Source organism: Anguilla anguilla, chromosome 12 (genome assembly GCF_013347855.1).
Source record: "Anguilla anguilla isolate fAngAng1 chromosome 12, fAngAng1.pri, whole genome shotgun sequence".
Classification (NCBI taxonomy): domain Eukaryota; kingdom Metazoa; phylum Chordata; class Actinopteri; order Anguilliformes; family Anguillidae; genus Anguilla; species Anguilla anguilla.
The window spans coordinates 34796394-34819689 of record NC_049212.1 but is presented as its reverse complement, the minus strand read 5'-3'; the positions used below and the strand labels follow the sequence as shown (position 1 = coordinate 34819689).

Here is a 23296-nt window from a genome sequence, read left to right as displayed (position 1 = left end):
CTTGTTGTTGGCTAAAATGTGGTAAAGTAAAAATTTTCTGGATGGATCCAGATTAGGTATGTGGAGACTGTATGAGTGCATGACCAGTAGCTTTGAATAACAAACACCCATGGAGTCGTAATCACACATAGGATAGCACATCTGTGTGCCTCACAGATGGTAGTAATAATTCAGCAATAAAGGCGTAATAAAGTTGTGATAATGGCGTTATAACCATTTGGGCATGTTTGGGCTGACTTTGTTCAGGGCTCCTATTTCTGTTTGCTTATTAATGATTACCAAGTAATTACAACATGTTTGTTTTGTGTTCAACTGGAACCAAAAAAAAAAAAATATATATATATATATATATATATATATATATAATTTCAGGGGGAAAGCAGGTGTGAGGATAAGTTGGTGGAGTTTGCGCCCTGCCCCCCTACGCAGTGTGTGTTGGTGTTGTTGTGTGTTGCAGTGATTAAGGATGGTAAGCAGCTGTTGTGGCCCCCAGTCTAGGAGGAGCTCTTCCTGGGGGACCCTGGGGCCAGTGGGCCAGCCTGCAGCTGGCATACTAGCTCATGCACACCAGCACACATCTCCGCTTTGCATGGATGATTTGTCTCAAAAAACTGGTAAAAAATAAAGTGCTGTCTGATTCTTCTTGGAATTTTTTGTTTTTGCTTTTCTCCTTTAACAGAAATAATTGGTACATTTATGAAGTAACAAAATTATGTTGAATGTCAAAGCTATGTAGAACTTACATTGCAACATCATTTTTTGTAGGGTTTTTTATTTTTATTTTTTTACATGCCAAGTAGGTCTACCTCATGGTCCTTGCTTGTAACTAACTCACGAACTCACTCACGGTTAGCAGGCTAAAGATTCTCCACAAGGGGAAGCTATGAGCATGCATGGTGCTTCGTATCAATGACACTGTGTGTTCTGGTTATGAAATGACTCGTTGCTGAGGTGGTTTAAGTTAAAGGCAGAAATCTTTGTTGCTAAATTTTTGTTGCTAAGATAGCTAACTAGCTAGCTTTGATGTCAGTACTTTTAACGGCATACCTGGGTTTTGCTAGTTTAATTTATGACTTAAAGACAGTAATTGGTGTGCGTTGGCATTTTTGTACGTTGAAAACGTTTTTGCTGAAATGTAATTTTTTTTGTACTGCGTTTGTTATGAGTAACTGATAATAATGCATACAAATATATGTACCATGCGATAATTAAATCTATAGAGAGACAAGCATACGCGTGCATGCATGCAAATACGCATATATTATAGCTCAAAGAAGCACATGGATTCAGTAATTTTCTTTTACCATGAATTAAAAATGATCTATTTACAGAATCACACCATTTATTAATGCGTTTAATAATGTTTCGGAACCACTTTTGGTTCAAACAAATTTAACGGTCAGGACAGGAACTAAAGCCAGCATGCTTCATACAGTTACACGGCAACAATTTGAGACGGACACTCCTTGACGACAGCGCACACGTGTGTCTGGGATATGGGCAGGTTGAGTTCTGTGCTGCAGCTGCATTGAACGCTGATCGTATATGCTACATCAATTTTCACCTTTTCATGTAGCCTAATAATAGCTAAAATAATGGCGAAAAAACGTGCAAAAGAAGACTCGGAGGAGTCTAGCACACCGGCAAAGAAAACAAAAGTAGTGGAAGTTGAATTTAATGGAACCGTTTTCAAATCCATGTTGAAAGACCCAACCAAAACCATGAAGGGTAAGTGCTGTGGGTGTTATTTTCAGCTATTCCCAGCTAGTTTGCTGCCCTATATCTGGTCAGTTCTTCTTGACTAGTAGTATGTCATGTTGGTTGGTATTGTACCCAGGTAGTTTGCCACTGTCCTAGTTAGCTACTGTGAAAGCTAGCCTGTGTGCACTTTTTCTCATCGTACGAGACTAGAACGCTGTACCACCAGCAGCATCTGAATGGAATGGTTGAGGTTAGCTGTATAACGTAATTGAGCTTGTTGTATATGATCATAGATTGACACTGATTTCTGATTTTAATAAACTTTGTTAACCGTGGGATTGTACAGTGTGTTTCTCCATTTGGGGTTCTATAAAACAGTGCTTCCCCCACAGGTCTGGAAACGTTCATTTCGATAGCAAAGAAATTGCCATGCCCAGACCTGTATGATGTTGTCGAGGGGTATATTAAAGTTTCCATGGAGTGTGCCGAAATATTCAAGTTGTTGGAGGGGGAAAAACACACGGAGAACGAAGTGAGTACTGTGCGAACGATAGTACCAGCTATAATTATTCAAGTAATTCTGAGAGAATTAGCTAGGCGACGACAGCTATTCGGGTATAGCTTTGTTGTGTAGAAGTCATTATCAGAAGCATCATTGTTGTTGAGATGCTGACAATCAGAGTTTATGTTGACCTGCTGCACCAAAATGATCGGCCGAATTCCTGTATGTGCAAAGATTGCGTTTATTGTGGAGTGTCAAGCCCATTTAATTGTGTTTTGTGTCCAGTTGATGCTGGTCTTCCAGAGCTTGGAGATGATCCTGCTGCGGACTGCCACTGACCTCTCTCACTTTAGCATGGTGGGGTCCACCATTGTTAAGAAAACGGTTACCAGCTTCATGAAACTCTTGCAGTCGTCGCTGTATTCAGAAAACCACAGGTACTGTGTTCTGGTAGCTGTCCTTTATGACTGATATCAAGCTGTTGCCACCGGGTCTGGCCTGAACTGACACCCTCACCTGCATCCAAAACACTTCTTGTTTCGTGTAGATTCGTCCGGCAGTGTCTTTGCTTCCTCTCGGCTATGGTGTCTCAGGGCCCGGACACTGCGAGGGAAGTCTTCAGCCAGTTCCAGTTCAGTAAGGGTCTGTCCTCATTGGCCAGGAGGAGAGACAAGATGGTGAGGCACTGTTGTCACTTTATGATGGTCAGTGTTTGGTCAGAAATTGCGGCTCTCAAAAATGTAGTATAGTTTCATGGGTAATGTATGTAGTAATGGGTATAGAATGGGTAAGGGGCTGGTCTTGTAACTTAAAAGTCACAGGTAGTTAACCTGCATTGCTTCAGTATATACCCAGCTGTAAAAGTGGATGCAATGTAAAATGCTGTATAAAAGGAAAAAAAAAGTTGTGTTAGTCGCTCTGAATACGTCTGATAGATGCCTGTAATGTAATGTGTTGCATGTGTTTATTCTGAGGCAAAAACTATGTGCTAACGCTAAATTATCCAGCCTGCATTTGTATTGTCTGTCAGCAGTGTGTGGAGTTTCCTCCTCTTTTTCTAGCCACTTGGTTTTTTGTTCAGTTTAAGAAACTTTATGCAGATTTTTGTGTGTTAATTTCATTTAAAAAATTTTATTTATCTTTTAACAGGGTAGACCTGATGTCCGTATGGCATATATTCAGTTTGCACTTAGCTTCCTGGTATCCGGGGACCATGTCACTATAGGACAAGTTCTTGAGATGAAAGGTGAATATTTTCTTTATTTTCAGTAGAAAAGTAGCATTTTAATTTGTTCACAAATACATTTATGGTCGGTGGTATTTTCATTGTTTTCCTTGTTGGATGTGTCATCAGTGTCTCGTGAACTCAAAATAATTTTTTGGTCAATCATTAGATTTCCTGCCTGACATTTTGTCCAGTGGATTGAAGGAAGACAGAATTTCCATTGTGAACCTTGTTTTGTCAACTCTGCAGACCAAAGTAAGAATTTTTTATCCTGTAATTTTAATTGTCCTCACTGAAAAACCGAAACTCTTCCTTTCTTCTATTTTGATCTGATGTGTTTTTTTCCTCATTTTTTTTTTGCTGAAGGTTGTGCAGAACAAGGCCATCAGCAAGACGCAGAAAGTGAGATTCTTTGGCCCTTCCGTTTTAGCTCAAATCACATCTCTGTACAAGTGGAACGGGATTGTGGACGCAAGTCTAGATGGCAGTCAGGTTTGTGGGCAACGATCTCCTCTCAAATGCTGTGTCAGGCTTTGATGGAGAGTCTTCTTTTTGACAGTTTTTTATTTTGGCCCATTTGGTTTTTTTCATGTCGTAGGTGGCCGAGAATTCAGAGGAAGCCGGTAAGGTGGTGGTACGGGAACTCACGCACAATTTCCTCATCGATTTGTGCTGCTCCCGGAAGTACGGGATCAGTTTTTACGACCCCAGCTTTGGAACGGCCGGTCGGTAAGTGCGCGGTTTCGGCGATCGTCCTCCAGCCGTCTCTCTCTCTCTTTCCCTCTTTGTCTCTCTCTCTCTCTCTCTGTCCTGATGACTTTCCGTCCGTGTGATCAGGGCGGGGAACATCGTCCTGCTGCAGTTCCTGGTGGGGCTGAAGCAGGCCACGGAGGACGAGCTCATGGCCGAGCTGGTGGTGAGCGTTCTCAAGGGAAGCCCCGACCTCCTGCCCAGGTACTTCAAGGAGACGCAGTACTCCTTCACCCCACGCCTGAAAAGCGCTTGGCAGGATAACGTCACCCTCCTCAAGAAGGTAGTGTGCTCTTTTCTGAAGCTCTGTTTCGCTGTGTTGCATTATGTTACAGTTGTTTAGCAAGTGCTCCTATCCAGGGCTTACATTGTGTACGCAGTTGCTTTCTTATAGTGTAAACAAGGTATGATAGTACTGAGGAAGAGGATAGCTTGCATACTCATTCAGTATCCATGCAATTGCAAGGGATAGACTCAGCAGAGTTGTTTGAACTGTCTGCTTAACATTTCTTTAACATTTCTTTACATTTTCGTTTTTTGTCTGAAATAATATACCTGCATCAACCCATTTGTACATATGTTTGCGTTTTTAAACATAACCCACGCCTTCAGAGCAGATGGCAGAAGATGGTGCCGTGATTTGAGCTTGCTGATGTTTCGGGACAATTTTCTATCAGGTTTCAAAATTGTAACCTGCAGTATTTTCCATTGACTTGCAGATCTATGAAGCTCAGCCGGAGGTTTCAAAGGCCTTCCAAACTGGGGAGTTCATCCCTCTGCCTCGTCTGCTCACCATGGTGATGGTGACATCACTTCCACCCGTCTGCAATAAGGCCTTCTTCACACAGGGCCTCAATGTGAGTAGCGAGGCTACTCGTTGTCTGTCACCAGATTGTCAGCAGAGGTGGAAAATCCAGGTTCAGAACGTGAAAGTCCTCCCCAGTATTTAGTTTTAGTCACATAGAATAGCTAACTAGTACAATTCTTCAGCCAGGAGGTAGAACTAATTTGTGAAATCAGCTGGCAGAGTTAATGCGTAGGAAAAGAACGCATGGCAGGACTTTTACTTTCTGCCCCCTGGACTTTGCACCTCTGATAGTCTGTCAGTCTACATCTTGTATTACTCATGCTGTCGGGAGTTAATGGGTTATGGAGGTTTTTTTTGGTATTATTTTCGCCCCTAGATGGGTAATGCAGTGGTTCAGCACACGACTCTCTCCCTGGTCTCCTTCATCCTGAGGAGGGCCCAGAAGAACATGGAGCACTGCCTGGACAGGGCCGTGTGGCAGAGCTCAGAGATCTACACTCCCGCCATGATGGAGGACTTTGTACAGCAGTACCGGGAGGCCCTCAGCAAGGTACCGCCTACCCCACACTCCTCAGCCAATGGGAGCTGAGCTTTCCATAGCTATGCTTAGGAGTTTCTCTGGAGGAATCAGGACTATCCTGCTCTTTGAGTGTCCTTGGGAATTGTCAAATTTATCACATAAAAGTAAAATCAAGCCATTATCTTTTTTCAATCAAAAATGTGCCTTTAGGAACTTCTTGAACAGCGTTTATTTTCAGCAATATTGAAGTCATTGATATGTATATCGCATCGCTGATGATGTGCAAGACATGCCTTATTTAGTTGCCATTGGTCCTCAGATTTCAGAGACCTTAAAAGCTTTTGAAGTCCTTGATTTGGTGGCATAAGTGTGGGAACCATGAATAATGGACCAAATGGACAAATGTTGAATGAAAAAACAAACTGAAAAAGGATATAAAAATGGCTCTGTTTGGCTTCTCGCTAGATCTTGCCAGACATGACCAGCATCGTGTCAAAATGGCAGTCTCTGACAAAGAAGGGGAAGCCAGAGGAAGGGGCAACAAAGGGGAAGCCAGAGGAAGGGGCAACAAAGGGGAAGAAGGGGAGTGGCCAGGAAAAAGCATCCAAGCCTCCTGAGTCTGGTAACTTCCTGCTTTTGCTTCATAGTCCAGCTACAGCTTCTGTACTTTTTTATCCCTTTAAAGAGCAGGTTTTATTGGAATGTCGGTATTCTAGAACTCCTTTGCTGTCAGTTTTCAGTTACCAGTAGTGAGTGTTACATTAGCATAAGAACATTCTAATCACATGCTTGCGATCTTACATCTTAAAGGGTTAATTGAACATTTCTGATTGGCTCAAAGGCGATTGTGCGTTCTACTTCCTGTCTGTGTGTCAGGGCCCGATGATGCAGCTGCCATCCTTTTCAAGGCCTTGATTCTTCAGGTCATCTGTCTCTACCAGAAGGTTGTCCCCCATCTTGTCAGCCAGTGCACATTTGACTTCAGCAAGCTCTTAAAAGGTATGCGGATCTGTCTGACTGCAAGAGGATCTTGGTGTCTTGTGAAGAACCTTTGGCAGCTAAAGCCCCTTATTTTTCAGGGATTGTGTCAGAGAGGGGCATTAAGGAGGAGGTTCCTCCGGTTCTCCAGCACCAGATGCTGCAGCTGGCCCTGGACCTACCTGCCAGCAAGTTCTCTTGGTTCCGAGTTCAGGTGAGGCGTAGGAAGTGCTTTGGCTGTTCTTTCCTTTGCGGTGCCTGTTTTACTCTCTGTTATTTTAACTGTGAGACATGACTCACCCTTGTTGAAAAGTCTTTTGCACCTCCTTTTCATTCCATGATTTCATGTTGTACGCTACGTCGGTAGTGCTACGGTATTTAGCCCACTCTAAAGCTGCCTCTGCTGAATGGCTGCTTTCCCTCTGCAGGATATTGTGGACACAGAAGCAGCGGGCAGAGAGAAGTCGGTCTTCTACCTCCTGCTCAAGATGTTTGTGAGCAGCAGTGATGGCCGGCTGAAGACCTCCACAAGGATGCTGGTCCTCAAAGTGAGCGGCAGTTTATTCTCCCCAGACTGTTCCCATTTTTACTTATTTTTATTTTACATTTATTTTTATATTATATCTGAAATAGGGTTAAACTCTTTGTATGAAATGTGTTATTGTTATTTATTATAATTGTTAATTATTTTATTTCCTCTCAGGTGCTCAAGGACAGCGGTGTATTTGAGTACACCTGGCAGGAGCTGGAACTTTGGCTCAGCCATCTGGCAAGACTGCTTCCCTCACAACAGGAAGCTGTCATCCACTTCCTGGAAAGGGTGGGTCTGCTCATTCTCTCATGCTATCATAGTTGTCCCTCTGTCCTTTCTAAAGATGTTAACACTGCTTTCCTTTCTGTGTGTGCCTGCTAAGATTTTGCACAGGGTACTTTAAAGTACTGTGGTTTTTGTTATTGTGTGCCTTTATATGGATCCCTTTTTATCCCAGGTTTTTTGTGACTGTAGCTGCACATCCCATATAGAAAATGTTAGATTTTGAAATTCAGTAACTTCATATCTTTTTTTTTCCCCAAACCATGAAATCTCCTGTAATCAAACAGGTTACAATGAGGGGGTTGTTTTTGGGAGTAGCAAAATAAGTTCTAGTTTAGTCCATTATATGGTCGGTCATTTACAAATAATCCCTATGAAAACATGAATATGGTTCTTGTAAAGTCTTTGAATGTGCCATATGATGTACTGATGGAACCGTGGTGTGTGCAAGTGTGATTCTCACGGTCACTGTGGGGATGCAGGTGTTGGTGAGGCTGGTGTCCAGTCCCTACACGTACATGGACAAGGCGGCGGGCGTGGTCCAGGACGCGGCCTACCTGCAGGCCTCGCTGAGCGGCCAGGAGGCGGACGCCGTCAGCATCCCCGTCTCGCACATCGATGGTGAGCGGCTTTTCCCCGCACTGAATTGGGCCCACGAACGGGAGCCGCCTCTATGGACACAGTGGAGATGCTGAGAGCTGATTGGAGGGCTTTCCCGCCACTCTTGTTTCAGACGTGCTGGACATGGTGGACGTGATCATGGAGGGCAGCGAGGGGGAGGTCGAGGACCTGGGGCCGTCCCTTAGTGATGACCTCATCACGCAGACCTTCCCCTTCAGCGCGGTGGTGCCCGCCATCCTGGAGGCTCGGAACAACCTGCCCGCTAATTTTAAAGATGAGAAAGGTGAAACAGATTCTCTTTGACCTCATTCCTATCTCCACATCTCAGGGTCATTATCTCGCAGTACTGCGAGTCTTGAATTGGTAAACACTGATGGAAGATAACTACCAGTATGTTTTTCTAAAGTATGTTTTTTCCTGACAAAACAATGGGCGGTTATGTTTTCTAGTGACTCTTGATTTTGTGTTTGTGGCTTCAGTTGAATGCAGCGACTCATTTAAACCGAATCATTGACTTTGAGTATAAGACTAGCCAATCTCACAAACTTTAAGAGCGTGTTTGGGTTTGAGGCTAAGATTTCACATTCTGACTCAAAGGGAAACTCTTTGGCCTGCAGAGTTTGTGGATGTTTGATATCCACCACATATGGGCCACATTCACCGTGCCTGTTTTCCCCCAGGTGTGGTGTACGAGTACCTGGCCTCCGTCCTCCTGGACGTCCTTCACTCTCAGAGAGACCCCCTCCCTCTCTGCCTGGCTCTGCAGCAGTACGACAAAGAGCTGGATTCCTCGGAAAGTTCTGGAACTCCACACCCCTCTGTGGCGGAGTTCCATCGCTACTACGCCCAGTGGCTGCCCCAGCAGTCCAGAGAGCAGCTGGTAGGAATATGTATTACACACACTTTTTTCTTTTTCATAGTGGGAGAACTTTAAAGTGCTCTTCCAGAACCCTCATCATTTTCTGTGAAACATGTACACCAATCTGTATTCCAGGACAGAATCCTATTTTGTTCTGGAATATTTGTCATAATAGTGTTACTTTTGAAAAGTTTAATAAACTGCCAGACTTTTAGACTGGTGTTTAAATGCTTGAAGTATTTGAACTCATTATTTGAATCTGGGCTGGTTCCTGCAGAAAATACTTGCATTGCTGTAAAATAGTTTCTGGGATTATAATCTGTCTGGGAATTGCTGTTTTTTTCTGTTTGGTTCTGTAGTTTAAGTCTTGTGAGTCCTCCTCGGCTGGGCCAGAGCGTGTGGTTTCCTTCACCACGGCGATGCAGGCAGCCTACAGCCACGGAGCTGCTGGCCTGCTCCAGGATTCCTTCAGGGAGAAGCTGGAGGAAGGCCTGGCCTCGCTGGAGCTGTCTGAGTTCCCGGTGGCAGTCAAGCAAGTCCTGCTCTACGTCAAGACCACCGTGGACAACTTCAGCACGGTACGTACGCGTGAACTACACACGGTTCAGCAGCGATGCTGTCTTCGCAGTGGTTGTCATAGTGAACTCAGTTTTTGTGTGATTAGCATTATCTGACACCTTGGGTGGCTGTGTGTGATTTTTTTTTTTTCTCATCAGTTTTCCAAGGAGAGCGGTGTGCAGGTGCTGCAGGTTCTCATGGAAGTGCTCAAAGCTTTAGTGAATAAGCTTCAGAGCCTGGAGCAAGCGGTCGAACCCGTGGCCACAGAGCCTCAGGAGGGATCGGAGCTCTTCCTGGAAGCGGACTCCGAACCTGGGGACGGCGTCAGTAAAGACCAGGTATGTGTCTGTAGCGTCTGTCGTTAGTGCTGCTGCAGAATGAGTGAAAATGCAGTCTCTGTGATTATTTTATTTCATTTACCGCTTCATGAATTAACTGGGTTTATTTCTATAAATGAGTAAACCATGTGTTACACAGATAGACTACACAGTATATATAAATAAGGCATTGGTCAAGTGATTTTGTTTTAATATAATATTTTTATTTGTTTATGAGAAAGTATTAAAAATAACAAGTCAAATTTGTATTTGCACGACACCTTTAAGTCCTTTACAGAGAAACAAACCCAGGATATGCAACAGTAGTAAAATAAAATCTGTGTGTGCTGTGTGTGTGTGTGTGTGCCTGTGTGTGTTTTAGGTGCTGCTGGCAGTGCTGGGCTCCATCTTTAAGCACCCCACGCTGGAGCAGTGGTTCCTGGCTCGGGAGCTGGGGGCGTTTCCCGCTCACTCCCTGAACCCGGTGCGGCTGAAGCGCCTCTGCTCCGAGCTCAGCGACCGCACCCTGGCCCTCCTCCAGCTCGCCGCCCCACCCCTCAGAGCCCTGGACGGCCTGGGCCTCGTCTCCGCCTACCTGGCGGCCATCGAGAGGGCGGTGCTGAAGGAGCTGGGGGAGGAGCCGGCGAGCGGGGCGGGGCCGAGGGAGTCCCTCCCGCTGAGGGGCCTGCTGGCGCTGCACGAGTACATGGAGGAGACGGGCGTGCGGGCGGTGATCTCCGCCGCGCTCCTCCTCCCCCAGGAGAGACTGGCGGTGGGCGTGGCCGGGGGGGCGGGTCCAGCGGAGCTGAGCGCGTACGGGCGGGCCGCGCTGACCGTGCTGACGGGGAGCGGCGGGCGGGCGTCACATGACCGCGCCCTGCTCCTGTCCCAGGCTCACCTGCGCGGCCTGGCCACCCTGCTGACCTCCTGCGCCAGCCAGCCGCTGGAGGACTTCCTGCAGGGGGCGCTGTGCGCGGAGCCGGCCGCCGCCGCGCTGGTGCCCGCCGAGGCGCTGCTCCACTGCCTGCGCAGGCCCCGCCCCTCCGCGGTGGCCGTCGCCGCGGCGATGCTGAGCAACTGCTCCACCCACCGGCTACAGTTCGAGCTCTGGTGTCTGGAGCCGCCCCACGTGGAGCAGCTCGCGGGAGAACTGAACGCGTTTCTACCCCTGCTGGGGGCCTACCTGACAGCCGCCAGCCAGGACGACCCCGCCCAACCCAAAGATGGTAAGAAACATGGATTATTTATTACTTCTCGTTATTTAAAGACATTCTGTATAAGCATGTTTTATAATAATAATTACAGACATAATGGACGGAATTTACATATCAGCTGTTTACCATTTCAAAGCACTGTACAGTGGAGAAGGAAGAAACTTGCATCAGCCACTATCAATGTGTGTCAAACAGCTGTGCTATAATGCAGTGTATCTTTCCCTTGTGGTGGTACAGTCCAAACAGCAGCTCTATAATGCAGTGTATCTTTCCCTTGTGGTGGTACAGTCCAAACAGCAGCTCTATAATGCAGTGTATCTTTCCCTCATGGTGGTACAGTCCAAACAGCAGTGCTATAATGCAGTATATCTTTCCCTCGTGGTGGTACAGTCCAAACAGCTGTGCTATAATGCAGTGTATCTTTCCCTTGTGGTGGTACAGTCCAAACAGCAGCTCTATAATGCAGTGTATCTTTCCCTCATGGTGGTACAGTCCAAACAGCAGTGCTATAATGCAGTGTATCTTTCCCTTGTGGTGGTACAGTCCAAACAGCAGCTCTATAATGCAGTGTATCTTTCCCTCATGGTGGTACAGTCCAAACAGCAGTGCTATAATAAAGTTCTGTATCTTTCCCTCGTGGTGGTACAGTCCAAACAGCAGCTCTATAATGCAGTGTATCTTTCCCTCATGGTGGTACAGTCCAAACAGCAGTGCTATAATGAAGTTCTGTATCTTTCCCTCGTGGTGGTACAGTCCAAACGGCGGTGCTGAGGGCTCTAAGAGAGGCGCTGCTGGCCCCGCTGTCCCGCTCGGTCCTCTCTGGGGACGCAGAGGACCCCCTCTCTCAGCGGGTGGACGTCCTGTCCCAGCTGATCAGCCTGGCCGCCAGACCGAAGGACATCGGGGAGCTAACGGACGGGCTGCCTGCTCTCCTCCGCACGGCCGACGGCTTCGAAAGGTCAGCATCGCAGCCTCTGTACCTGCCTGTCTCAAAATGGCGTCCAGGCGTATGCTGGGGAGGACTCTGATATCTGTGGCACACGATTCACACGAGTTACGACTTTGCCTAAGCAATCTCCTGCATCAGTTACTCGGTCTTATATAAATAAAAACACAAATTGTTGCTTCAGTGTAAATATTATCTAGGGATGCAATGCTCTACATGTGAATTTTGTGTTACCAAACAGAGAGCAGTGTAACGGATGACCAGTGTGCTGTACTGTGCTGCTGTGTCAGTGTATATCAGTAGGAAAGCTGGGTATTTGCGTATTTCTGCAGGTGGAAACTGGTGGAGCCTATCACAGACAAACTTGCAAGCTCTCCCGAGCAGCTGGCCTCGTGGACGAAGTCTCTGCCCACCGCTGCCCTCCGGTGGCTGATCAGTGCCTACTCCACCCACAAGGAGCAGGAGAAGGCGATGAGACAGGAGGAGGAGAGCATGCTGGGGAGAGTGAAGGAGCTGCTGGTGAGCTGCAGTTTGGGGCGCTGCCTGCTGGTACCCCTCACCGTTCACCGTCACAGTGCACGCTGCCTCACTGTTTTCTGCTGTTTGGGAAAGTTGCAGTCGTGCCTGAATGTGCCCTAGTCTCTGGGGTGTAAATGTCTAACGAATGTGAAAAGCTGAGATAAAAATAAAACAAAATCTATTTTATTTTAGACTCCATTCAGGCTACGTGTCTGCGTGTTTCCTTTGGGAGTCTGTGTGTTGTGTTGTGCCTGGCCTCGCTAATTTAAATGCTTTTCTCGCAGGCTTGTCCACAGGACGTGACCCCGCAGGACTGGAACAGTTTTGTGAAGGCTGGGTTGAAGTGAGTGCACATTTTCAGTGTCTTCTTGCTGTGTTGTCGCTGGCTTCTACAAGCGTGTGAAGCCCCTGTCTGGCAGGAACGCACCATGTTTTTGCCGGTGGACTGTGGGTTTGATGTGAAATGCTAAACGCTAACTCCTCCGCCCAGGTATCGCTATAGAGACGCGACCTTCCTGGACACTCTGTGCGGCCTGCTGGAGGTGATGTACTGCGGCGATGACACCCCAAAAGACCTGCTGCCGTTAGCAACCGTTCACATGATGACAACCAGCCACTCGCTGTTCCTGCCCTCCGTGCTGTGCTCGCAGGAAGAAGCTAACGAAAGCCCTCAGTCTAAAGGTACAGAGAAGATGCTAATGGGGCTTGGGGACTGATACACTTAGACCTTTAGCATGTGCAAAACCTATTAGCACACGCTAAACCAGTAGCATGACCAGCCATTGGTTGTGTTACTAGTTTTGTATGTGCTAAAAGGTTTTGCACATGCTAAATATCGGAGTAAATCAGGCCCTTAATGTTCTCTGGTATGAGCACAGTTGTGCACCATTTAGAGAGAAGGTTGTTTTTTTGCAACCTGCCATTTTTCTCAGATTAATCGCCCCGTTTAAAAAAAAAAAAAATTCAAGACATCATCCTATTATCCGGTGGTGTCTTTTGGGATTCTGATTATTTGATGTGTTATTTTTCAGCATTTATACACAAACATTGTTCAGGTTTAAGACTTCAGATATTTCAAGATAACGGTGAAATAATCAAGATAGTGATAGTGCTGGCCCAAGTGTCTTGCGGTGGGGCATTAGCTGTACTACCTGAGTGAGTTTCCTGTCCTGTGTGAATTGCAGAAGCCCTGGTGTCCCTCCTGCTGGCTTTGGTGAGGAAATGCCCTGCAGTCTGCGACAACGGCCATTTTGTGCTTCTGCTGGGTGCTTACGGCGCTACTTTGTGTACTTCAGGTAACTATGGGGTGAAGTTTCAACTGTAACAGAACTGCACGTGCAGATGCTTTGCATAAAATTGTTGTTATACGTGAATTTTAAATGGTAGTAAAATGTTTATTTTTCTGTGCAGACCAGAAGCTGCTCCTGATTCTGCTGGAGTACGAGAGAAACAATATCAGCTTGGCCGAGTTTCAGTACGTCTAGCTGCGTCATTTGATTTTTGCATGTCATGCTGTGTGTGTTCCTTTCTGCATGTCTGTGGGAATAGTTTTGGTTCTAGTCTTTGAATGTACATTTGTTTTTCTGTGTTTGTGTGTGTTCGTGTATGTCTGTCTGGCTGTCTGCCAGAGTGTGTGCCTGTCTGTGTGCATATGCATGTGTGTGTGTGTCCCTGTGTGTGTGTACTTGTGTGTGTGTGTGTCTCTGTGTGTATTTATATTTGGGGGTGTTCTCCAGGTCTGTGCTGTGCTGTGCTGTGCTGTGTGTGTGTGTGTGTGTGTGTCTGTGTCTGTGTCTATGTGTGTATTTATATTTGGGGGTGTTCTCCAGGTCTGTGCTGTGTGTGTGTGTGTGTGTGTGTGTGTGTGTATGTGTCTATGTGTGTATTTATATTATGGGGTGTTCTCCAGGTCTGTGCTGTGTGTGTGTGTGTGTGTGTGTGTGTCTGTCTATGTGTGTATTTATATTTGGGGGTGTTCTCCAGGTCTGTGCTGTGCTTTGTGTGTGTGTGTATGTGTCTATGTGTTTATTTATATTTGGGGGTGTTCTCCAGGTCTTTGCTCTGCTGTGTGTGTGTATGTGTCTATGTGTGTATTTATATTATGGGGTGTTCTCCAGGTCTGTGCTGTGTGTGTATTTATATTATTGGGTGTTCTCCAGGTCTGTGCTGTGGGGCCCAGCGGCAGTGGAGCACCACAAGGCCTGTAAAAGCCTGGGGAAATCCTTGTGGCAGCAGCCCAGCTCTGAAGACCTGCTGGCCCTGCTGAGCTCCGACAGAATGCTCAACACCGTGCGGCACTTCCCCCAGCAGCGCCGGATCATTCCGCAGGTAAACCCCCCCCCCCCCCCCAAAGCCCTCATACAGCACCGCATAGTCCCACAGGTAAACCCCCCCCCCCTTCCCCGTCCCACAAACCCTCATAAACCACTGAATATTCCTCCAGGTAAACCCTCCCCTTCCCCCCACCCTCACTGAACCCTCACTAAAGTCTTGAAGAACTTTTTTTTTTTTTCCTTTTTGGTGGCTGGTACGTCTGTGATTTGAATTCAGAATTGACCGGCCAAACTAAAATGTTGAATGAAGGAAAAGAAAACCAAGCACTGCATTTTGTTGAAAGTCAAATTTAAAATAAATGTAAGTAAAAATGATATAATCCAGGCGTTTTATGTGACGTCCAGCACCTTTTCCCGTGTTTTCCACTAGGAGGCAAAAGAGCTCTTGTACAGAGAGGAAGGAGTCCAGGACCTGGGCAGCCTGTATGATCCCTGCTTCCTCTTGCCGCTCTTCAGTAGCCTGCTTAGGCCAGGTAAGATCCAGGAACAAACCATACCTGTGAACAGGACAGAAACTTAACCTCTACTGGACACCATTGCATTATTAACATTAACATTAATATTGCTTTACATTTATCATATTGTATGTTGATCACCAGATTATGGGGTGACATTCCCTCAGGAGGTAGAGCGGTAGAACTAAGGAGGTAGTGCGGTAGAACTAAGGAGGTAGTGTGGTAGAGCTAAGGAGGTGGAGCGGTCGTCTGGCAAGTGGAAGGTTGTCGGTTCGATCCCTGGTCTTCTGTGTCGAAATGTCCTTGAGCAAGACACCTCACACCCGATTGCTCCCAACAAGCTGGTTGGCAAACTTGCGAGGCTGCCTTGATCGCCGTTGGTGTGTGTGTGAATGAGAGGCATTCATTTTAAAGTGCTTTGTGCAGTTGTTGCTGGAAAATGCATAGTATAAATGCAGTCCATTTATCATTTTTCACTGTGTTTGTCAATGAATAGAGTAGGTTTGAATTCTCTTCATATAAAGTAAAACACCTTCTTAAGAGTGGGAGCCTAACTCCTGCTTCCGCTGAGTATGTGTTGAAGTCCATGTCATTCTCTGCTCCCTCAGAGTCTGTGATTGACTGCTACAAATTTGTGTCGAGCCACGCCCTCGGGGTCACGGTGGCGGCCCTGAGCAGCTACGACCCCAAAGTGCGAGCGGCAGCCTATCAGGTGCTGGGGTGCTTCCACCATCACCTGGAGGGGGCGCGGTTCAGAGAGAAGAGACAGGTGAGCGGGTCTCCGTCCGCAGGTCACACACAGTGTTTGTTTAACACAGGGCGCTCGCCTTATCAGAACCCTTGGTTGTGGTTTAGTAGCTGTCTGTTCATTTGCATAAACTCTTGTGAATTTCATTTTTGTGTAAGTAAAGAAAATGATGGTAAGTTCATAGGTAGTAGCTTTTATAAATGTGTTTCATGATGTTGTAATGTGCTTGGCAGTTGCCAGATCAAAAAGGCTCCATTTTCCCAACAAACACAGCCTACAAAATTTCAACAAATCACTAGTACTACTTGAAGCCTCTAGCGTCAATAAGGATTTTTTTGTGTTTTTGAAGAATACGTGTACTGCCAGCTACTGGGTTCATTCAGTCAGGGTGAATGATTCTGCTGTAACAGCAGACTGTTCTCTGTACTCATTCCCTGTAGACCTGTGTGTTGATGTACTTGCGTACCGCTCAGTGAGTTAACTGTATCCTGGGTACTTGGTCCTCAGCTTCTCTATCTGCTGGACACCGTGAAGAACGGCATTCGGCAGCAGAACCTCCGTCTCCCGTTCCTGCTGGTGACGTACATCGCAAAGGTGGCCCAGCAGATGCTCAGACCCGGTTGGTTAATGTCCCCCGATTGCGTCTTTTGTTTGTGGAAATTTTGTGCTTGTGGGTGGCCGTCGCCATTTGCGTGATGCTTGTTTTAACCACACTTTTCACTTCCTGTGTGTCCCCTTGTATTCAGAGGAGCACATGTACATGATCGTCAACAAGTTCCTGCTGACCCATCAGTATCTGGACCTGAAGAAAGTTCCGGAATTCTTCCGGCTCTTCTACAGCTTTGATTTGGAGGTAACGTTGAACCATTTAGTGTCATCATTCCATTGATCTTCATTCGTCAACCTGTCTTGAGCTGAATGATGGACACACCTTGTGTTGCTCTAAGCATGTAAAGCTAGTTTATTTTATTCTTGTGGTCTGAAATAATTTTCCCGCCAGGTTTATTAATCTCATTTTGTGAAGCACCTTCAGTGAACATCCAGATGAAAGCTCTGTAGTAAATGTGGAGGGGATGTGTTTCGTAGGTGACTTAGTTAATGCACCTGTCTTAACTTTTGCTTGTATTTTTCCATGGACTGCGTTGTTGCTGTTCTCGTTTGTGTTAGTGTTAATCAGTTTTACCTTCAGGGTCCAAGTTGAACTATGCGGTTGTTCCCTGCACTTGGACTGGTGCTTCTCTCTAGGGTTTTCGTCATACTTGTTCCTGGTTATGGTTATACACTTTGTTGTATGTCGCTCTGGATAAGAGCATCTGCCAAATGCCTGTAATGTAATGTAATGTGGTTTTCCTGGGTTCCTGCATGCATTTTCCTGGGTTTCCTGCATGCATTTATGTGGCAGTCTGCATCTGAGGGATACATGCCTGTAATGTAAATGCCTGTAGCGATAGAGGAGACTGGGTCTATCCCCCGAACGTGTGATCGAGCGGGCCCTGTCCGTCCCCTCCTCTGCCACCGGCGGGCGCTTGTGTTTCTCTCCCCCAGCACAAAGCGGAGCGCGAGTGGGCCGTGGACGTGCTGAGGGAGGGGCTGGCGGACCGGTACTGCTACGAGCTGTGTGACCGGCAGGGAATATTCCAGATCCTGCTGAGCTTCTACAGCAGCCCGCTGTGTGACGAGTCCACACAGGTAAGTGCTATCAGGCTTTCGGAGAACAGCGTGAGCCCCCCCCTACCCCCCGCCTGCACCCCCGCTCTCGTTTGTGTATTTGCGGCCCCACCTGTATCTCTTCCACACCTTGTCTGCTTTGTTAATGTCTCCACACAGAGAACACGTTGAAAGCTGTGTTTTAATATAAAAGCTGTGTTCTAACACAAATGTCATAAATGGACAGCGTCCTCTCTTCAGTGATTTCACACGTGACATGTAGGAATGTATTCGCCGTTGCGCTGGGTGAAAGGGCCGAAGTTGCATCTGTCATCGCCTCCTTTGTGTGATTTCAATGCCCTAAATCCCCACTTACTAAGGCGCCTAGCTCCTAAGCTGCGTGGAAGGGGTCTAACATAACTCACCTGCGTATGACATCGTCAAACTTGCCTGGTGTCGGAGCTGTTCCTCAGAAGCTGAACTTGTACCAGTCAGCGAGGTCACGGGGAAGGCACCGCGCAGACGGGACAGTGTGTGTGTGTAGTGTGTGTGAGTGTGAGTGTGAGTGTGAGTGTGAGTGTGAGTGTGAGTGTGAGTGTGAGTGTGAGTGTGTGTGCACGTGCGTGCTTGCGTGAGTGTGTGTGTGTGTATTGCGCGTGTACAGTACGGGTTGCCACTCCAGCCTCTCTTTCCTGTTAATGGCGTAGGCTCGCATCATGGAGGTGCTGCAGCAGGCTGGCCGCGTCAACAAGGCAGCCTATGAGCTCATAAAGGTCCACGGCCTTCTGACATGGATCCTGCAGGTCACAGAGAGGAGGTAAACCCCCCCATTCAGCTCCCACCCACATCCGTGTTCACACACAGGAAGAGTTCGCTGCTGAAATGCTGTTCAATTCTGCTCGGCCATGAGACGTTTGTATACAAATTATTCCCCGTCCAAGTGCAATTAAAAAGAAATTTAAAAAACGAGAGAGAAAATCCCGAGGTAGTGTGTGGAATCTTAAGGTTCCAGTTAATGTCCATTGTCATCTGATGTCTTATCCTATGAGTAGATTATATATGGTGCGGCGTCAGAGATTTTGTGGAAATAATGCACTCAATGCAAATGACAGATCATTTTCCTCTGGGATTTTATTTATTTGTTTTTATTTTTTGTCAGATACCTGGAGAATCGGGTTCTGTGTGCCGTCATCGACCTGGTCCACGTGCTTTGGTTCACAAATCTGGGGCAGAAAGAGAGCGGGGGGGTGGGGAACACCCCCTCGGATGGAGATGCCCCACAGGGCCCGGCTAAATGCCTCCCTCTGCCGCTCATCAACGAGTTCCTGTGTGTGCTTTTGGCCTTCATCAGACACTTACAGTAAGGCCCCGTCTGCCAAGAGCCTGACCATCTGTTTACATGAATAACTAATCGAGCTGCTGCGATGGCAGGTATGCCATCTGCCCAGTTACATACCCCATACCTGTGAGTCACTGAGAGTTTGGCTCTGTTCAGCGTTTCCCACAGCGGTTAGCATAGTATTCCAGTCTTTCTTGTATGAATAAATCCATGCCTTATACACAGTCATTGGAAAAAATGTAGCAGGGTAGCTTAATGAAGTATGAAATGCGAGACCCCTGTTTTTTTGACAGTGCAACGATAAGCCAATGTGGTGTGGTCGTGTATCCATTCGTTAAGCACAAGTCTCTTGGTGTCATTCACATTAGATTGAAATGAAAGTGTCTGCTGGTTTTTGAGGCTGACATTGAGCCGTTTGTCTCCCGTGCGCAGGTCCAGTGTGAAGGCCCGTCAGCTGGCCCCCTTCCTGCGCACCCTCAGCTCGGTCCTCCAGCACCGCGGGTCGGCTCTGGCCGCCCACAGAGAGATGGGCCGCGGGACCGTCCCGGACCGGGCCCTGTCCAGCACCGAGGGCCTGGCCCTGCTCCAGCACTGGAGCCAGCTGTCCCATGATGCTCCGCTTCAGTCGGCCCTGCAGGGCATGGCAGAGAGGCACAGGGTCAAGGAGCTGCTCAGTGAGTGTTACTGCTGTGTCACGCACTGGGTTTGTTACTCTGAGGTTGCGGGTTTGAATCCCAGTTGGGGCACTGCTGTTGTTCCTTTGAGCAAGGCGCTTGCTTCAGAATTGCTTCAGTAAAATATCCAGCTTTATATATGCATAGCATAAGAGCATCTGCCGAAATGCTATGCTGAACTGTTTAATGGCTACTTTTCTGTCTAAGGTGTTACACCATTAACTGAACCACTAGACTCAAATTTCTCTGGTCTTGGAAATGTTTCTACTCCAATGGGTCTCCTGATCTGATTTGGTGTGCTGTTCCTTGCCTTTGATGCATTGTGTAATATAACCCCTGTGCTCCTGCAGGTAACGTGAAGGACAAGGGGCGGAGTAAAGGTTCCTCCCTGAGGAGTCGCGCTCGGGCGGCGGCGCAGCCGGAGGAGGTGGGGGGCGATGCGGAGCGGCAGGAGCAGGCCGCGCTGGAGGAGTGTGAACCTCACCTTAGGAGCATCCTCACGCACTGGGAGTCCCTCCCCCCGCCTCCCAGCCCCGCCTCCGTCTCCCGTGGCGACCTCACCGCCGCCACCGCCCACCTGCTGGTCGGTTGGACGCTCCGGTCCCTGGTGGGGGCGGGCCCGGACCCCGCGGGGACGCTGTCCTTCCTGCGCTGGGTGCGGGCGAACGTCCTCCCGCACCGGGCCGCGGTGGAGGCGGTGCTCGCCGACGCCGCCGTGGCGCAGGACTTCCTGAGGCTGCTCCACCGGGCGCGCCGGGCCGGCGCGGAGACCGCCGAGCTGCTCACCGCCGTCATGGTGGCCCTGCTGGAGGCCCGGGGCGGGCTCTCGGGGGACCTGCACCGGGCCGTCCTCGCCGCCTGCCTGCCCGACCCACCGCAGGACGACTCCAGCAGAGGTGAGACACGGCCGCCGTCCCGGTACAGGGGTCTGAAACAGCGGCTCCCAGCCCTGCAGATCTGCCCTCAAACCCTAACAGCACATCGCATTCAACAGCTAGAGCAGGGCTGCCCAACCCTGATCCTGGAGATCTACCGTCCTGTAGGTTTTCCCTCACACCCTCATTTGGCACACCTGATTCTACTAATTAGCAGCTCAACAGGATCTCTAGCTGTTGAATGAGGTGTGATTTTCTAGGCTTGGAGTGAAAACCTACAGGAACAGTATTGGGAATCACTCATCTGAAAAGAGTGTTTGAAAGGATATCAGGCAAGTCTTCATTATTGAGGCATGTAGAGGATCTGCTGGGAAATTTTACTAAATGGTACATTACCAAATGACTTTATTCAAACCAACATCCCCAGCATTTATGTCCCATACTATTCATTTGTACAACAGGGTATTATTTGACTAAACAGTTTGTCGAGTTTCTGTTGAAAGTGCTCTTGAGTCGTGTGTGACAGCAGTGCCCACTAGGGGGCTCAGCAGTGCATGCAGTCTTCTGCACGGTAGGTCCGGTTCTCTAACCGCCGCGCTGCTCGTTCTCTCCGCAGGCGCAGGGCTGCAGCTTCTGTCCGTGTACATCCACGAACTGTGGAGCGGGGCGGCGTCTCCCGATCTGTTCCTGACCCACGTCCGGCTGGTCACAGGGGCCCGGGCCCCGGGGCCAAAGAAGGGGAAGTGCCCGGCAGGGGTCCGGAGAATCTGCACGGACATTTCCGCAGCTGTGGACTCCGCGTCGTGAATGTCGCGCGTTTGAAGGTTACCATGGACACCAAGTGTTCACACGGAGACTGAGAGAGAGAGAGAGAGGACAGCGTACATTTTGCACCTGTGTCAGTCAAGGTTTTAATAATGTAAAGCAGGCAACTTAAACGTACCATGTAAAACTGCCAAAGTTCATTTCCCAAAATGTAAAAGTATTGAATCGTCGTGAAATACAGCCTATTTTAATATGTAAACCTGCGTGCTCCGTTTCTGCTCATTACTTATATACAATAGGATGCTTAAGTCTTGCTTCCAAACTGGCACATTTTATTGACAAACTTTGGTCTGAGCTATTTGGATAAATATCTTTAAATTGCTCTAGAGTTATGGGACTGAAGTTGCCCTTGTTGCACCAACCCTTTCGACATTCTTCCAGCGGTCACTAGAGATCCTGACTTAAAGAATCCATCCGTGCATTATCAAAAAATCAAAAAAACCATTTTCAGTGTTTGTTGTCTTCTGGATGACCCGGAGTACATTACGTTCTTAGGAAATTCATTGCTGAAATTCATTTAGCTACAGGTGTTTTGAGATACACATCACATGTCGTGTAATAGTTCAATGCAGAAAGTAGTGTCTGTTAGAGGAAAATCTGTCAGGTATCTCTCATGTTAAGGCCTCAGACCTCTCATCTTCACTTTCAGTTAACTGTTCTGCACCCTATTGGCCATATTCTTAAAACATGCCCCACATGCAGTAATTTTGTCTCTAAATGTTTGGTGTTTCAGACTTGCATAATTTGCAAAAAAAACCTGGATAGCCATCGTTGTGGTTTTAGCTTTGAGGTTAGAGGTACATTATTTTGTTCACCTTGCAGCATAAAGTAGATCATTTAATGACTAACCATTAGACTTAAAAAAAGAGTATTTTAAATAAGTGCATAACCTGAAATATGTTGCAAACTTCTTTTAAATGGATTTTAGACCTTACAATACAGAGAAGGGCTATTTTAGCCATGAACAGCAGAGGGCAGTAGATAACCCCCATTACTGAACAGTGCGCTTACACGGAGAGAAATCTGACACGAGTGTGTTTAGCCCGGATCGAGAGTTTGCTTTATAAATGCGGGGTGAAGCGAAGCGTGACTCTGACTTCCTTGACATCGCTGCTTCATCCAGCTCTTCAGGTTCGCCCTTTTCTCTGGAACTACATCGGTACGATCGCAACCCTGATGGTGCGTGACGTTACTGGATGTGGCTGGATGCATTCATGCATTAATGAGTTCCAGAGAATTCTAATTGGAATGTTAGCATCCCATGGGGAAATAATGTTATGTTTAATACTTAAGACAAGGCATAATGATATTTTCTGTGATCTTTTGTGTTAAAGAAAGATTATTTCTTATTCATTCATTGTTTTACACTTGAATTCTTCCACTTCGATGGTGATTGATGTTATTTTTCTTTTTCTCTCAGTAATGGACCAGATTAGTATGGAAATTATTCTAGGCTGCAGTTAATGTAGAATTTTGAGAGTAAAAGACAGCATTATTGTCATATAGTAAAAAAAACGTTTTTGTCTGCACTGAAAATAAATTTCTTATTTCAAATTATTTATCAGCAGGATAAGCCCCTTTTTGTTTTTATTTTTTATTTCAGTTCAAGTAGTTTTCCCACTTAACCTACATCTTATTCATGTAAAAAAAAATGTATATATTTTTTTTAAATCCTGGGAATCTTGATGATTTCATCATGAACTGCTGAGGTGTGGTTGGGCAGTATACATGATCAACAGCAGCACACTGTTGCGTGTAAACTCTAGTTAATTATAAAAACGACAAAAGGCACCCTGTAGTTGAATCCTTCACCCCTGGCCGTCAGTCTGGAAATAAACAGGTGACACGCCGGCAGTGTTAGCGGAAGGAACCGTTCGTGTTCCTCAGAAACAGACTGCTGAGAAAAACAACCGAACACCACGTGCTTCCTCTGTGTGTCTCTCCCACCAGCTTGTCGCAGAAACGCACCCCAGCCCCCACCCCTCACCCGCCTCCTCCCCAGGGCATTATTTATGCAAAGCCAGTTCGCTGGAACCCGCGTGCCCATTGGACTAACCCTTGCCTTGTG

The 23296-nt window shown here is 47.2% G+C and overlaps 1 protein-coding gene across 1 annotated transcript; it reads left to right on the top strand.

Annotated features, from left to right (window-relative positions):
- Positions 1-1419: 1419 nt before the first annotated feature.
- urb1 (URB1 ribosome biogenesis homolog) lies at positions 1420-21427 on the top strand. Its single transcript, XM_035386306.1, has 39 exons — positions 1420-1728; positions 2094-2233; positions 2489-2640; positions 2751-2880; positions 3353-3449; positions 3598-3683; positions 3795-3920; positions 4027-4157; positions 4266-4461; positions 4898-5035; positions 5363-5536; positions 5972-6128; positions 6383-6505; positions 6586-6698; positions 6913-7032; positions 7188-7304; positions 7781-7919; positions 8032-8202; positions 8600-8799; positions 9138-9356; positions 9495-9674; positions 10036-10879; positions 11621-11825; positions 12146-12332; positions 12617-12675; positions 12823-13013; positions 13517-13627; positions 13743-13806; positions 14492-14660; positions 15036-15138; positions 15729-15889; positions 16376-16487; positions 16615-16721; positions 17414-17557; positions 18223-18332; positions 18675-18875; positions 19287-19528; positions 19879-20424; positions 21020-21427. The coding sequence occupies exons 1-39, from the start codon at positions 1596-1598 to the stop codon at positions 21208-21210; spliced, it is 6789 nt and encodes a 2262-aa protein (XP_035242197.1). The 5' UTR covers positions 1420-1595; the 3' UTR covers positions 21211-21427.
- Positions 21428-23296: the final 1869 nt, after the last annotated feature.

Excerpts from the sequence above, each read along its gene's own strand:
- urb1 (XM_035386306.1), top strand. The coding sequence starts at position 1,596 with ATGGCGAAAAAACGTGCAAAAGAAGACTCGGAGGAGTCTAGCACACCG. Across the intron at positions 16,722-17,413 it reads TCTACAGCTTTGATTTGGAG|CACAAAGCGGAGCGCGAGTG; the intron begins GTAACGTTGAAC and ends TCTCTCCCCCAG. Across the intron at positions 18,876-19,286 it reads GCCTTCATCAGACACTTACA|GTCCAGTGTGAAGGCCCGTC; the intron begins GTAAGGCCCCGT and ends TCCCGTGCGCAG.